General features: G+C 45.6%; 1 protein-coding gene across 1 annotated transcript; it reads right to left on the bottom strand.

Annotated features, from left to right (window-relative positions):
* Positions 1-2,598: 2,598 nt before the first annotated feature.
* On the bottom strand, positions 2,599-14,581 carry VDAC2 (voltage dependent anion channel 2). The gene is made up of 9 exons (XM_062001411.1): positions 14,442-14,581; positions 9,719-9,790; positions 8,826-8,875; positions 7,010-7,162; positions 6,869-6,921; positions 6,216-6,443; positions 4,918-5,068; positions 3,977-4,034; positions 2,599-3,156 (listed from the first exon to the last, which is right to left on the bottom strand). The coding sequence occupies exons 2-9, from the start codon at positions 9,783-9,785 to the stop codon at positions 3,065-3,067; spliced, it is 852 nt and encodes a 283-aa protein (XP_061857395.1). The 5' UTR covers positions 9,786-9,790; positions 14,442-14,581; the 3' UTR covers positions 2,599-3,064.
* Positions 14,582-15,234: the final 653 nt, after the last annotated feature.

The raw sequence follows: 15,234 nt of genomic DNA, 5'->3' as shown, positions 1-15,234 counted from the left end.
TTATCCCAGCAACAGCCAAGGGAAAGAGAAAAACCCGTGCCTGGATGCTTTGGGGTGAAAGGCTCCCATGCCCCTTCTGATGGAGTTCCAAACACGAGCCTTGGTTTTGACTGACCACAGCGTGCAGATTGAAGATTACACCACACCAAGCTGAACCACAAGAAGAATGCGAGGTTAACTGAAACAACCTGGAGCATTCCTACAGCATAGTGGGAACTGAAGTGTTTGAGCCACCCAGACAGCAACTTGTGAAATCCAGGATGCCAACCTCACATGAAAGGATCTTTATTTGTGAAAGCAGGATTCAATCTCCTTGCAATATGCTCACAGAGAACCCCTGCTCCCAGGCACAGTTCACTCCAACAGGATGCACAGCCATGTTTGTGTCACTGCTTCTCTCCAGTGTTCTCATTTCATTCAGATGCCACCTGAGCAAAGGCTGGCTAGCACTGAGGGTTATCATTAAGGCTTCTCACGTGTTCTAACAACACAGAGCTAACTGCCAACGTGCCTTACCACAGAACTGCAATCACACCACCAGCTTCTGTAGCACAATGGAAAAGAAAAGCTGAAAGCCATTTTTATAAAGCCTCACATGAGAGATGTCAAGAAACAGACGCTGAACTTCCTTTTCATGCTCAAAGTAGTGATTTATGGCAGAGTATTTTAGGAAAAACTCACAAGTCACAGTTGTCTGAACCACTGCAGGGCCCTTTTATTTCTCCAGGTGCCTATCAGCATTATAAGAAACAAAACTTGAGGTTTAAAGGCTGAGGACAAGTGATGCACATAAAAAGGGAGTAAAATTAACATGTTTCAAGCTTTGCATTCCTAACTTGTACAGAGTCAAAGAGAAACTCTGCAAATATCTGCCTTTATTCACTTGCTCACTTTGTGACCTCGGGAGAAAGTCAGAGGTGAGCAGGTATGAAGGGTGAGACTAGCCACTTTGGAAAAAACGACACAAAACAAAACAAGCCCTGAAAAACACCAACAAATAACCCCAAACCCATGACAGACCACTACAGCCCTACCAAAAGCTTCCAAAAAATGAGGAGCATCAGTGCTGCAGCAATGCTGGTTTAAGGACACAAACAAGGCATCATTCCCAAAGACAGAGTCCTTTGTTTGCCCAGGTGCTACAACAGGCACACAGCTCTTTTTTAACCCCCCTCAGAAGCTGTTTGTGAGGCACAAAACATGGTCATACTAAAAAGAGAACCAGTACTAAAATTCCAATGTCTGGCCACAGAGTCTCTAGCTTTAAGTGGTCTCTAACACACAAACAACACTTTGCAACCTATGAATATTAATATGCTGGAAGAGAGCAACAAATATCACCTTATGTGTTTCTTCCATCACCAAGTGGGGCAGTTGAAGTGCTCCTCAGAAAAGGGTGTTCAGTGACAACAGCAGTGAAGGTACTCTAATGGCATAAAGGCTGCCAGACCTTCTCTTTGGCATGTAACAGAACTGGCCAAATACACCAGCAAGCCTGCTCAAAAGCCTGAGCTGGGAACTTAAGCTCTGCTCAACCTTCTGCAAAGGGGGCTCAGCTACTCCACAGCTAAAGCCTAAACACAGGCAGTTCACAGAGCACTTAACTCGAGAAGCTGAGTCTGAGGGCAACGGTGTGGGATGGAACGAGACCGCGAGCAAATCACTAGGGCTTTTATGGGGGTTAAGTGTAATCCAGCATGAACCAAAACACAGCTTGCAAACCAGAGATAAAGCTTCCTGATCATAAGCTACCCACCTGCCCTATAAAGGAAGCCGCTGTCCACTCCAGACTGCAAGAGTAAGGATCAAGATACACTTCTCGGCTATGGGACTATAGCAAGTAGGCTCCAGGCACTCCCCTGAATTCAATCAATCCCCATTCTTGAATGTAAGCCCTCCAACTACAAGCATTTCATGTACTCCACATTAAAAGCATTCACAGCTAGTTAAGTTTGACCTTAAGGGATGTTACGCTCACAGACCAAATGTCCCTCATGCTTGTCTCTTAATTCTATCCTGGAAAAAAACGACTGCTTTGGCGTTACTCTGCGTGTTTCTGTGCTCACACAGATGTCTGCTAAGACTTACCAGTGAAAGAGAAAGCAAAATCGGATGCATTTTCCTCCATCTCCATTTGAACTTAAGCCTTTATTTCAGTCATTTTAAGCAGAACCCTGACAGCAGCTGGGATAAGCAGGCTGTTATACCATTACACCGTTACATTCAGTTGCAGAGATACATCTCACTTATACAAACAGAAAGAAAAGGTGTGTTTGTGGTGAGGTTTTCCACCCCTTGGGCAAAAGCACCAAGGAGTTCTTAAGTGTCTCAGTGTGCCAAGTAATACTGTAAATCACCAGGGGAATGACATGGGTGTGACATGACAAACCTTACCTGACTTTTCAGAAAAGCACAGTCAACCTGCTTGAGGAATCCAGCAGTTCAATGAAAACCATCTATATCCAATGTTGTCATGAGAGAAGGGAGGTCCTTAACTGCACAAAGGTAGAGAGCACTACTTCTGGAACTAATTCAGGTTAGAACCTTAACTGAGCACTACCCTCATGTTTTAAGTCTTTAAAATACCTGAGGCACAAGTATGTGTGTGTACTTGTTTTATTCATCATTTGTCTTGGGATACCAAATATTTGTCTGCTTCAGGTGATTTAACAAAATCATTGACCTCGTTTCAGAACATCCACTGATCCATTTTTCATTCAATGGCAAGACTGAATGTTAAAAGGAACATAAAAACAAACATGCACACAATTGTACAGTTGTCATAGATGTCTATTTCATTATTTGTGGGTAGCGCATCGAACAGTTAAATACATTTAAATAATGTTTCAGTGGCTGCACTAATGCAGAATTTTAACTAGATGGGTAACCAATTGAACTAGAAACCAGCTAACAAGTAACTGTCTAAATACTTCAAATACAGCTCTTGTTCTAGGTCATCCTTCTTGGGAAAAAAAAAAAAAGCCTGCTGGTCACATTGGAAATACGTTTTAAGGCCAAATTCTTCTGATATCCCTTCTCTGCAGCAGTTTAGTTCTTCGTCCTTTTAAGCCTCCAATTCCAGGCCAAGACCAAGTTTATGGCCACCAGCATTGATGCTCTTTCCATCTATCAGGGCAGACAGTGTAAGCTTCACACCTGTAAGATGTTTAGAACAGCGTGTTTACAACATACATTCAGAGCAGCTTCCACACAACTCAACCTTTGTCATTACAAGTCGCAGCTGTAGCTCTTTTCCTATTTCATGACTTTGCTCTACAGATGGCTACAGAACCATCCATTTACCTGGGAAATCTACTGAAAGCTACTCATGGGAATCAAGCTGGATGCGTTTTGTACATACCAGACTATAAAAGGGGGATTTACAAAGTCTCTTCTTGGGAAGCACACAAGAGCTCTCCCTTTCTACATCAAGGTGTGCAAAGAGGGAGCAAAACTATGCACAGAAAGCCAGACACTTGTCCCAAGGAAGGGATGGAATGACACTGCTGTTTTGACTGGTTTTCAACTAAGGCATTAACCAATGGTAATACAGCACTAACCGCTGCCTTCACACTTCAGCAGAACCAATGAAGTTCTGGAGGGCTTTTTAAGAGCAGGAAGTGTGTTCTGTCAACAGTTAATCACTATTTCCAAGCTCTGCCATCTGTACATATGGCTGGAAAAATGCAAAGCTAAAAAACCCAACCTGCTTTGCACAGCCTAAAGCTAAGCTAGCAAACACAGTGTCCACTCCTACACAAATCAATAAGGAATACTATGGAGAAACGCTGTTAGATACAACAGGTTTTGTCTTGTTTAGATCAAGGTTTGATGTTTTACAGTAGCTTATATTGTACATCTACTTTGCCTTCAAGACAGAAGGGAATTACTTGCATATGAACACATATATCTCAAAGGTTTTCTTTGTGATGTGTAAAAGATGTGTATTTGATGAAGTTCATGCAACAGCCCTTACCTGGCCTCAGGGTCTGGGTGTAACCCACTCCAACTAGACTAGAATTGTTCACTTTTGCCTGAAAAAAAACCACCAAGACCAAGACAATTTAAATGTTGTAACTGCTTAGATCCTTGTTATCATTCAGAAGCTACATAGGCATCATCAGCTCCATCAGATTTCACTTGTTCTTTCAGTATCCCTGTGTGATTGGGTTCTCTCTTCCCACCTATGCCCTTGCTCCCCAACTTAGAGCTGAAGAAGGAACATAAGAGCAGACAGTAAGGCAGGGAGATCTGTTACTGCAAAGCAGTTGGGGAAGTGAACTTCCCCACTCCCTACTTCTCAGAGAGCCATAGCAATTTACCACCTTCACAAGCCATTTTAGAATCCTCCAAGTTCATATTAATGCAAAAGAATCAGTATTGTGCAGGTACAATCTCTCAAGCAGCAAACATTTCCTAAGACCATCATAAACAATACTGCAAAACTGCATAAACAATATGCAAAAGTATTTCTCTCCCTTGGAATCATCCTGTGGAGGAAGTGATGCAAACAACTCAGGCTCAAATAACATACAGAATACTTTTCTGCATCTTGTCTTTCTAACCAGTACCATCACAGTTCTCACCATGAGAACCTGACAGAGCACCCCAGAGAGCTTACAGAACTAGACAAGAAGAGTGGTTTGGGGTTTGTTTGGGTTGCTTTTGTTTTGTGTTTCATAAATCCATAAAGTCTTCTAGAGCAGCACAATATTTGTCAGTCAGATTCTAAGGGTGTGACGTTAACGGAATTTAAGTGCTGCTGGTTTCAGTGCAACTGCCTGGATTGTAAAAGCAACTCTTCCAAGACTCCCTGACCTACCTATTACTTTCTTTTGTACTAACACCACACAGATTTGCAGAAACTGAAAGCACACTGTGGTTTGGCATAACTCTTTTGGTTAGAGCCACACTTACAGAGATAGAGGCAGTGGAATCCAGCTTGTACTTGGCCGCAATGCCGAAGCGAGTGCTGTTGCTGCCTGCTGTCCAAGCCAGGTTTACAGCAGTTTCAAGATTGTCACTCACTTTCTGGTAAATTGACCCACCAAATTCTGAACCATCATTGCTGCACAAATTAAGATAAGAGTTAGTTTCCTACATTTACATGTTCCCAACTTTGTTTTTCTAACGACTTCGAGTCTTTACTCAAACGAGAACCCCAACAGTTTTGAGCTGTTTCACGTGGGCTTTTGACAGAGGGGAGATGAACAAAGGCTTCAGGGCAAAATTACACTTCAGTAATTCATGGGCAAAAAGATATTCCCAAGTGCTACAGCTAATTCTCACACTAATGTTAAACTCAGTACCTGAAAGAAATTCCAGACCACAACCTTACAAAAGCAACAGACAAATGTGAATAGTCAGGAAACTGGCCTTCTGCAGCCTGTGATTACTGAATACATGTGATACTCCCAGAGAATCAGAAGACCTGTCACAATAGTTGACATTAATAAACTGAACTGGAATCCTTGCAGCCCAGACTATGGTGGTTTGTAGCTTCCTCCCATACTCCTCAAATTCCTCCAGCCCACGCAGACACGATCCCTGCCCTCCTGCTCCAACAGGGCAAACTTCTGCCTCAAAAAAACAATGTGATTTCCTAACTGAATGCAGCAGAACAGTCTCTATTAACTTAGATTGTAAAACACCACGTTCTTCAGCAGGTTTTCATCAGCTTTCTCTAAAGAACATTTAAGATCTAAAGGCTGCAAGTCAGAAGAAAGTTCATAAACAAGATGCCTTGCAGTTGCTTAGTTACATTGTTCCATCCCAGACAGGCAAGAGGAACCCACTCAGAAAAGCAAAGCTCTACTCTTGCTCCAGAAACTACTACTGACCTACTTAAGCAGTGCAATGCTAATTACTACCTCTAACAAATCTACTGCCCTTAAATTACAATCAGATACAATTCAATGCCACGGGAAAGCTGGAAAAAGCATGATGAGGAGCTCTGTGTAACTGAACTACTGCACTTCCCATTTGGCTGTATTTGCTAAGCTGTGGCATACAGTATGTTTCAGGTGATAACAAGCCACGGGTATTTACTGCTTTGGAAGAGAGAAAAGAGATAAATGTTACTTTGTAAGAGTCTCCTATTGAAAAATGCAGTCCACTTAATGGCTTGGAATGCACCTCTTGTTAGTTTGAGCCTTCCAGTTCTGCCTAGAAGGAAACCAGCTGCTGTGAACCTGGACATGATTTTCAGTACTTACACATTAGTGTGGAGCTGGAAGTCTCCAGTCTTGTAACCCACAGAGAAGTTATTTCTTGTCAATTTTGATTTGGCACTATCAAAAGTCATCTGATAACCAGCGAGCCACCCTTCATAACCAAAGACAGCTGAACCATGGATTGCAGGGCCAGCAAAATCGAAGTCAACATCACAACCTAGGTTTAGGCATTCACGTTTATAAGCTGACTTAATTTTACCACTTTTCTTCCTGAAACAGAGAGAGAGTTATCTTAAGACAAGGCTTGATCTTCCTCACTGAGACAACGTGTGTAAGTGCCACACACATGCACCCTCTAAACTGGGCCAAAGCACAGCTAGCCAGCCAATCAAGCAAGCCCAGGGCTCCCCCTAAAAGGCATTCTGCGATTAGAGGCCTCATTTTCATGCCTTCCAAGTATTTCCAAGTACCTTCCAAGTATTTCCATCCCAGCATATAAGCAAAGTGGGCTGTTGCAAAATGTCCAATACTAACCCCACAGGATGAGAAGTGATGCCAAGAGCAGAAGCTTTTAGCACCTAGATCAATAGCAAACCACACAAGCATCTCTGTCAATACAACAGAGCAGATGAACATTTACTGACCACGAGTGTTGTTGCTGCCCTAAATAAGGCAGGAAGGTTAACAGTTCTTACCCTGTGTTTGGTGAGAAAGTTGTATCAAATGTCAACTTCAAGCCTTTGGCAATCTAATTGAAGGAGGGGAAGATAAGATAAAGCTATAAATTCAGTCCTGCTAGTTACTTAAAACAAATAAATATCCTTCTAATCTATTACCTGATCTTCAATTGCAATTTCCGTTCCAAGGGTGTTATCTGTGTTCCATTTTTCTGTGAAAGTCAGCCCATACTCAGCCCACTTGTATTTGGTCTCCAAGCTCCCATTCACTTTCCCAGTGTCTGTGTTCGATGAACCAGATGTTGTGAATTCCTGAAAGGGACAGGCTCCATGTTACACAGAAGATGCAATTCCAAAAGCATTACAGTGCCAAAAGAGAAAAGACTTTTCTTCAGCAAACACTTTAGATCTTGTCATTCTATGCAAGATGTTTAACACCATTAGACAACCTGCAGAAGGTAGAATGCCACGGACAAGAACTAGACAATTTATGCCCACGTGGAGGGCTCCCCTCACTCCCACCTCAATTGCAGTGTTTCTGCCAGTACTACAAAACAAGACAGGTTTGCAACATAACTCAGAAGCAAGACAAAAGTTACCAAAACCATTCTTAAAAGCAGAAGCAACTTCTTGAAATACAAGGTTAAGTCTGATAATCCTAATGGGCAAATCGAGAGCCAAGAATGCTACAAGGGACATCATGCAAGCCCAGTAAAATCCTGTAAGGATCACGTATGTACTTTCATTAGTCCAGCCAAACACCTCTGAAGGGAATTATGGGCAACTGTAAAATGTCACAGAATGCCACCATGTTTCAAACTTGGGGTGAGTGGTTGGGTTTTTTGTTAGTTTTGGGGGGTTTGTTGCCTCTTACACCACAACACATTTTTACTGACCTCTACAAAATTCCCATTGCCCTGACACTCTGGTTTAATGACTCACAGGAAGAATACTCATGTTTGGGTTGTGAGCTAAGCCTGATTTTATGCTTCTGGTAGTCTTACTTGGGATTCCTCTTAAGTAATGACAAGTGAGCAATATCCCATCTCCTTATTAACCAAGTCCCTGCCATCCCTCGCTATCTGGAGGAGTAATTTCTGTGCACCACCATTCAGGTACTAAAGGCAATACTAGTAGAAACAGAAGTCTGATTTGCAATTATATGTTAAGGAGCTACTTCCACTGAGATATTTCCCTTGGGATTTACAAAAGCTTATTATTTCAGCTTTTTAAAACATATAAAATCACAATGTTGACCCCTGACTTCCACCACACACAGTTTATTTTCAAATCAACTCCTCACACTCACCTCCCCCAGAAGGAAACACACAGTGGAAAATCACAAGTCCTTAAGCACAAACATGCCAGCACGTTCTCTCCCTGAGAAGGATGGCTAATAGCTGATAAGGGGCTCACATGAAGGCTTGGAATTTACAGTGTTTTACCAGCAAGAAGCAAGTTAAAAAAAGTACACCTATAACTGGGCTCCTGCAAACTGTGCTTCAGCTGGAGTAAAAAACAGACTGTGTAACCCATGCACCTTGTTTCTAACAGCCAACTCCACTGTCAGAGCTCACAGTTATGGAGGGGAAAAATATGCATGGAACATTACTGCAACACTTCTTTGCGTTGCAGTAAAGAGACAAAGATTCAACATGCAAATTCACTGCAAACTACTTCAAACAAGTATTAAGGTGTCAGAAATTATCACCAAATACAAATAGGTACAAATGCAAATACACAAGGTATTTGAGAAATCACTTGTGTGTACCATGATTGATACATTTGAATACTTCAAAAGTGTGTTACCTATTTGTTGACCTTCAGACACAAGATCTTTAGCAGCTTCTGGACTACTTTATGCTTTATCATTTGTGTAAGCTACAAAGTACTTAAGAGCATCTGGAAGGGATCCTTTCTAATTCAATATGAGAACACACCCAGAAAAAGAATACTGAAAGGTGTTTAAACTCACCACTCCGCTTGCAGATTTTGTTTTCACATCCAGTTTCACCAATCCAAAACCTTAACAAATACAAGTCAAAGTTACACCAGCAGGCTTTAACTAAAACCATGCACATTTTCCAAGAGGCTTGTTTTCCAAGCAGCCTCAGCAGGGTGCCACATCTATACAGATACAAAACCAACCACAGACCGGCTTCAGTTTTAGATGCCACAGCAAGTAGAGGAGACCACTCTAGAACAAGTCAGCAGTTCTATCATCATGACCTAAAAAGTGGGGAGTAGCCTCTCAGTTGGACACTGTATATTTAACTACCAAAAAAACATCTTCCAAGAGAAAATTTAGTTATAGACAAAGTGCATTCTTTTCCTTAGAGCTGAGCAACAGTCTTGGGGAAAATGCCCCCACGTGCACTCCCGAAGCTCAGAAAGCAACAGCACTGTAACAAAGCAGAATCTAACTGTGCAACTGTCTGGTATTGCATCATTTTTAAATGTTGAAGGGTTCTTTACCCCAATAGCTCTTCCTCTCTGTATTCCCAAACAGGCTGTAATGTTACAGTGGTATACAACATCTTGGGATTGCATTTTGTTTACCAGTTGTGGCGCAGACAGGCTGATAAACAACGTGTACTCCTAAGCTACATTACACTTGATGCTTACATTCTTGCATACTTGTACACCTCTGACATTTATGTGGCTCAAGCAATAAGATTTAGCAGACTTCCTGTCAAAACAGCCCCCAAGGACCATCCAATGATCTGCTAGTTGACAATAATGATATAAAAACAACACACCTTCCCCAGAAAGAGAGTAATCTGAACATTGAATTTTATGGAGAGGCTTAAAAAGGCAATTCATTGTTGCAGCACAAACACCATGCTTTATAAAAGTTGCTGTTCTTACCATATCCTTTGTTGAAGATATCTCTGGCAGATTTGCCAAGGTCTACATACGATGGAGGAATCGCCATTGGAGCTGAAATGAAAGGGGCTAATTAATAGTGAACCTTTTACAGTGGTACAAACACAAAGAAATGCTCCCACAACTCTTGAAAAGTGCTCTTCAAGGCAGATTCCTACACGAAAGCAGTTAACAGACAGCTGAAATCATTGCAGTGTTCTCTGAAACACCTACAGGTTTCCAGTGATGGTCACTGTGAACACTGAATATTTCTTGGTGTAGGTAATCTGCTTGTAGAGAAGTGATATTACAGGACCACAAGTTCTTAGTTTTTCAAGTAGTTTTCCACATGCATCTTTGCCAGAAATCAACTCATAGCTGAGCTGAGATTCCAGAGATCGCAGTTACAACCAAAAGACAGCCAACTGGAAAGGTGGGAAATGGTAATGCAGCTGTTTCCTCAAGTCTGACAGAGTCAAATGTGACAGATGCTTATGAAAATTACCTGAAAGGGCCTACAAGGCTTTCTTCTCAAAATGCAAACCCAGTGCATGTCTGTTGTTTAAAACATGGGGCAAATGATGTTGCAAATTTCAAAGCAATGTCTCACGCCATTAACCAACAACCTGATGAAGTTTTCCTCCCCAGCGACCTACAAGACTTTTAAGTTTAGGAGGTTGTCTTGTTACATTAAAACAAGCAAATAGTAAGAGTGCTGAGTCAGGAAGAAAATCTCTCTTTGCAAGCCCCTTTCTCAGATGAGGAGCCTCTGGCAATCTCGCTGTTAAAGAGCCTGCCATGCAAGACTAGCTCTGACCCAGCCTGCCTGGCCTGATGGATAGAGACCAGCCCAAGGTCTCACAGGGCTGCAGGGCTCTCCTCCCTGGCAGGACACACTCTATCTGCACCTTCCTTCACCGACTGTTTTCCCATGATTTCACTAGCAGAAGGCCACATTTAGGGAGTAACATCATGTTACAGTATAACAGTAACACTGCTACCTTTACAGTTCTAAGGGAGAGAAAACAGAAAGGGTTTCAAAGAGTTAATAACTCCCACCACACTGTGAAAGGGAGGAGTAAAAAGGGGTGAGGGGAAACAATGAGACTAGATAAGCACCACGAAGAGGCTGAACAGAGCAAACAAAAATCTTATCTTTTCAAACTGATGGGTCAGGTTTGTTTTGCAGGGAAAGTGAGATTAACATGACTGACTAACTTGCTCCTCAGCTTTTCCTTGTTGGCATTTTTAAAAGGAAATGGAAAAGTAGCTTCAAAACCTCAAAACTACCAAGAGCAGCACTCTCACACTAACTGTCAACTGAAGGCAGAAAAGATCACTTCAATTTTTACACAGTACTTTTAACCAATACCCAGTTTCCCCAATATCTGGCTACAGAACTGCAGACCTCCACCAGATCAGAAGTGTATTCATTAACACAACACCATGGCAAGCTGCTGCTTTTTTTTCCTCCCTTCTCTCAAAAAAACTTTCTTTCCATCTTTTCATGGCCTTATCTACATAAAGGGAAAACTTCCCTGGAACACCAGTCAGCAAAATTTCCTTTAGAGCACCATCACAGTAAAAATATTGTTGTTTCAGAATAGCAACCACATTAAAAACAGACACAACAAAAACGCTGATTTCACCTGCCAGGTACAGCCAGGTACAGTGTGAACTGCTGCTGTTTAAGAAAGCAACATTGCTTCTTAAAAAAAAAATACAAACAAAAAAACCAACATGTGAGAATGGGTTGTGAAGTCTCCTTCTCTGGGACCATTCAGAGGGGATCAAAAAGAGTGTGAGCAGCAGGTCAAGGGAGGTTCTTCTCCCCCGCCTACTCTGCCCTGGTGAGGCCCCATCTGGAGTCCTGTGTCCAGTTCTGGGCTCCTCAGCTCAAGAGGGACAGGGAAGTGCTGGAGAGGGGCCAGTGCAGGGCCACCAAGATGATCAGGGGACTGGAACATCTTTCATATGAGGAAAGGCTGCGGGAACTGGGGCTGTTTAGTCTGGAGAAGGGGAGACTGAGGGGGCATCTTATTAATATTTATAAATATCTAAAGGGTGGGTGTCAGGAGGTTGCAGCAGCACTTTTTTCTATAGTATCCAGCAACAGGCCAAAGGGTGATGGGATGAAGCTGGAACACAAAAAGTTCCACTTAAACATAAGAAAAACTATTTCACTGTTGAGGTGAGGGAGCCCTGGCACAGGCTGCCCAGAGGGGTTGTGGAGGCTCCTTCCTTGGAGGTCTTCAAGACCCACTTGGACATGTTCCTATGCGACCTGATCTAGGTGACCCTGCCTCTGCAGGGGGGTTGGGCTAGATGATGTCTAAAGGTCCCTTCCAACCCCTACCATTCTACGATTCTATGATCAACCTTCTCTGGGGACATTCCAAACCCACCTGGATGAGTTCCTGTGTGACCTACTCTAGGTGGTCCTGCTCTGGCAGGGGGGTTGGACTGGATGAGCTTTCAAGGTCCCTTCCAACCCTTAAGATTCTGTGACTCAGAGTACCTGAAGCTCAAAAAGGCTTTGCTAAAGTTCAACCACATGGTAAATGTGTTGAGGGAAAAAAAATCCTATAGCACAACAGGTATTCATCCCAGTGACAAGACATTAAATGGTTCCTCTCAGTTATTCACTAAAAAGAAGCAGGTGGTAGATCAAATGACAATAAAGTGTGGGAACACTGCTCTTTCCTCTCTACATTTCTGCTGTATTGCAATCGTACAATTCATTAGCGGTTTAAAATACTTTAGAGAAGGCTTAGCTCTGTTTTTTCCCTTAATAAATAGGTATCACTTCTAACTAGCATCTTCAGAAGATTAAATCATTCTGGTTTCAAAGTGTTGCACTATCCTTTAGCACAGATGTGCTTTTACAGTATAAATAACAAGAGCATTTTGCTTTCAGTGTTTCCCATCTGACTCAACAACGGTTACAGACAAGAGATTTACGCTAAGCAGCAGCAGCCAGAGAAGTTAACAAACTGTCTCAATCCAGAGGCTTACTACAGGAAAAAGGATGGTGCCATTTTATCTGTCCCAGATGAGCATCCTTCCCACTGCAAGGAAGCCAGCTAGAATTTGTCTGACATTTCAGCCTACAGGTGCAGGTTTTCTGATAGAGGTAAAACAGAGCACAACTGTCACACTGCTGTTCTAATCCTATCCTAACAGGGGGAGACAAAGACAAAAAGGGAAACCATGGATTAATTTGGGGTGTGCTGAAGAGCCAGCATCATCATCAAAATGCTCATTAAAACGGGTCCCCTCCCCTAAAAAAAATGTCATCTCTGTGTCCTCTAATGTTGGCAAATTCCTATCAACAGAAGTCATGTTCTCAAACCCAACTTTGAAGTGTCTTCCACTTAAAAAAATTTAATTGGAAGTGATTAAAAAATAAGCATCGTTTAACACGAGGTTGGTTGTGAAAGCACCTCTCAGGTAACGTTTTTCTGTCTTCCAAAAACACAGAATTCACACAAATCGAGTAAGAGCTCCACCCTGACCTTTGTTTCATGCCACCCTAAAACATGCAAGTTTAATAAATCTGTTACAAATATGCTTTGTTTTTTATGTAAATGGATTTAAAAAATCCCAAGAGTAGGAAAATGTATTCACATTATCAAAATTATTGCATCATGGTTTTGTTTCCAAGTAGTATTTCAAAACACTCACATCCTACAATTAAAGGCTGAGGACATCTGTGAAGCTGCCTAATCTTCTATGAAGCTTTCTAACAATGGTAAGGTCTCAGGATATCGAGGATCAGGCCCTAATTAAAAAAAATCACCCATGCAATTCCTCAAAAATGGCAATAAGGACACTGAAATGATGATCTAGTAGCGTGAAAAGCAACAGATCAATTGATATTAATTAAAATCAGCGTTAAACTACATTGCACAGACCACTGACCTTCAGGCTCACGCTGCTGCTAACGCTCAAAAAAAGAAACCAAGCAAAAAAGCAGCTCTTTACCCTCACTTCAGCTCTCCCTACTTACACTTCCGAGGCGGACAAGCTTGTCTAGCAGCCATAGCTAAGCCAAATTAGAGTCTATGGAAAAGGGAAAGAGAATTCAAACACCTGCAAGCGAACTCCGCGCTCAGAAAGCGAAAGCAGAGAGTAAAGCGGAGCCTCCCTGAGGAGAAGGACATCGAAAGAGAAACGGGGAGGCGAAAAGCCGAGCTGGGCCGGGCTGAGCCGCGCCGAGCCGCGCCGAGTGGGGAGGCGGCACAGCCTCACAGGGCAGGGCCTTCCCCGGGCAGAGTCCCGGCCAGGCCAGGCCCGGCGCGGCCAGGCCGAGCGGCGCCCGCTGCGGCCGCCGCAAGGTGAACTCCTCGGCGCGGCCATCTTGGGCATCCCGGCCTGACCCCCTCCCTCCTTCCTTTCCTCCCGCCGCGCCCTCCCGCCGCCCCTTATGTAACCGCGGCCCGGCCCGGCCGCTCCCGCGCTGCCCGGGGCGGGAAGGTGCGGGCGCGGCAACACGTGCGGAGACGCCCGCGCCCCCCCCACACACACACCCCACACACACACCCCACACACACACCCCACACACACACCCCCCTCACCCCCAGCGCCCCCGCCCCGCCCTCAGCCCGGCCGCCGCGGAAGGCAGCCCCGGCGCCCCCCGGCCCAGCTCGCCGCCCCTCCGCCCGCCCGTTCCACCCGGGCCGAGCCCCGCCCGCCTCCCCCGGTCCCGCGGGGGCCGGGCCGGCACCTGTGCGAGCGCGGGCGGGCGGCGGGGCCGTGCGGAGCGGGTCTGGCCGGGAGGAGGCCGCGCTGCTGCAGCCGCTGTGGCACTGGAGGGCGAACTGAAGGAGACACCGATCCGCCCGCCCGCCGCAGCGCAGGACCCCGGCGAGCCGGGGCGGCCCCGCCCAACGCCTGCCGCCGCCCGCCGCCCCGCGCAACGCCCGCCCGCCGCCCCGCGCCGCCGCCCGCGGCCCAGAGCCGGGACACCGCAGGACACGCCGCGATCCAGGGGCGAGGAGCTGGGCGGGGGCCCCGCGGCGCGGCAGGCGCTCGGCGGGGCAGCCCCGGCAGCGGAGAGGGGCCCTGCGCCGAGGGCGGGGCGGAAGGGCGGGCGATGGCGGCCGCGAAGGGCGCGGCGGGGCGGAGCCGCCCCAGGGCCGCGGCGGATGAGGGGCCGCGGGGCCGGGAAGGGCCGGGCACCCTGCGACCCCTGCCACAGCCAGCCACCGGCTGCTCGGTGCGCCCGGGGCGGCCACAGCCCGGCCGCACTGCCGCGTGGGACAGCTGAAGTAAACAAACGCTGCCGTCCCCTGTGGCGGGAGAGCTGGAGCTCGACACGGCCCGGCCCGCGGCCCGGCCCCCGCACAGCGCCCGCTGCCGCCCTGGCCGGGCCCTCCGGCCTCCTGGCTGCGGGCGCCTGCAGCAGCTGGTGCAGCCTCGCCCCGTAGTGGCTGCAGAGAGCAGCTGCACAGGCGGCCGGGGCGGCAGCGGCCTGGGGAGCACGTGTTGGAGCAGCTCCGGTCACAGCACCCCTTCCC

The sequence above is a fragment of the Colius striatus genome, chromosome 8 (assembly GCF_028858725.1).
Source record: "Colius striatus isolate bColStr4 chromosome 8, bColStr4.1.hap1, whole genome shotgun sequence".
Taxonomy (NCBI): Eukaryota; Metazoa; Chordata; class Aves; order Coliiformes; family Coliidae; genus Colius; species Colius striatus.
This window is presented reverse-complemented; position numbering and strand designations above follow the sequence as displayed.

Excerpts from the sequence above, each read along its gene's own strand:
- VDAC2 (XM_062001411.1), bottom strand. The coding sequence starts at position 9,785 with ATGGCGATTCCTCCATCGTATGTAGACCTTGGCAAATCTGCCAGAGAT. Across the intron at positions 5,069-6,215 it reads TTCCAGCTCCACACTAATGT|CAATGATGGTTCAGAATTTG; the intron begins GTAAGTACTGAA and ends TAATTTGTGCAG. Across the intron at positions 4,035-4,917 it reads ATTCCACTGCCTCTATCTCT|GCAAAAGTGAACAATTCTAG; the intron begins GTAAGTGTGGCT and ends GTTTTTTTTCAG.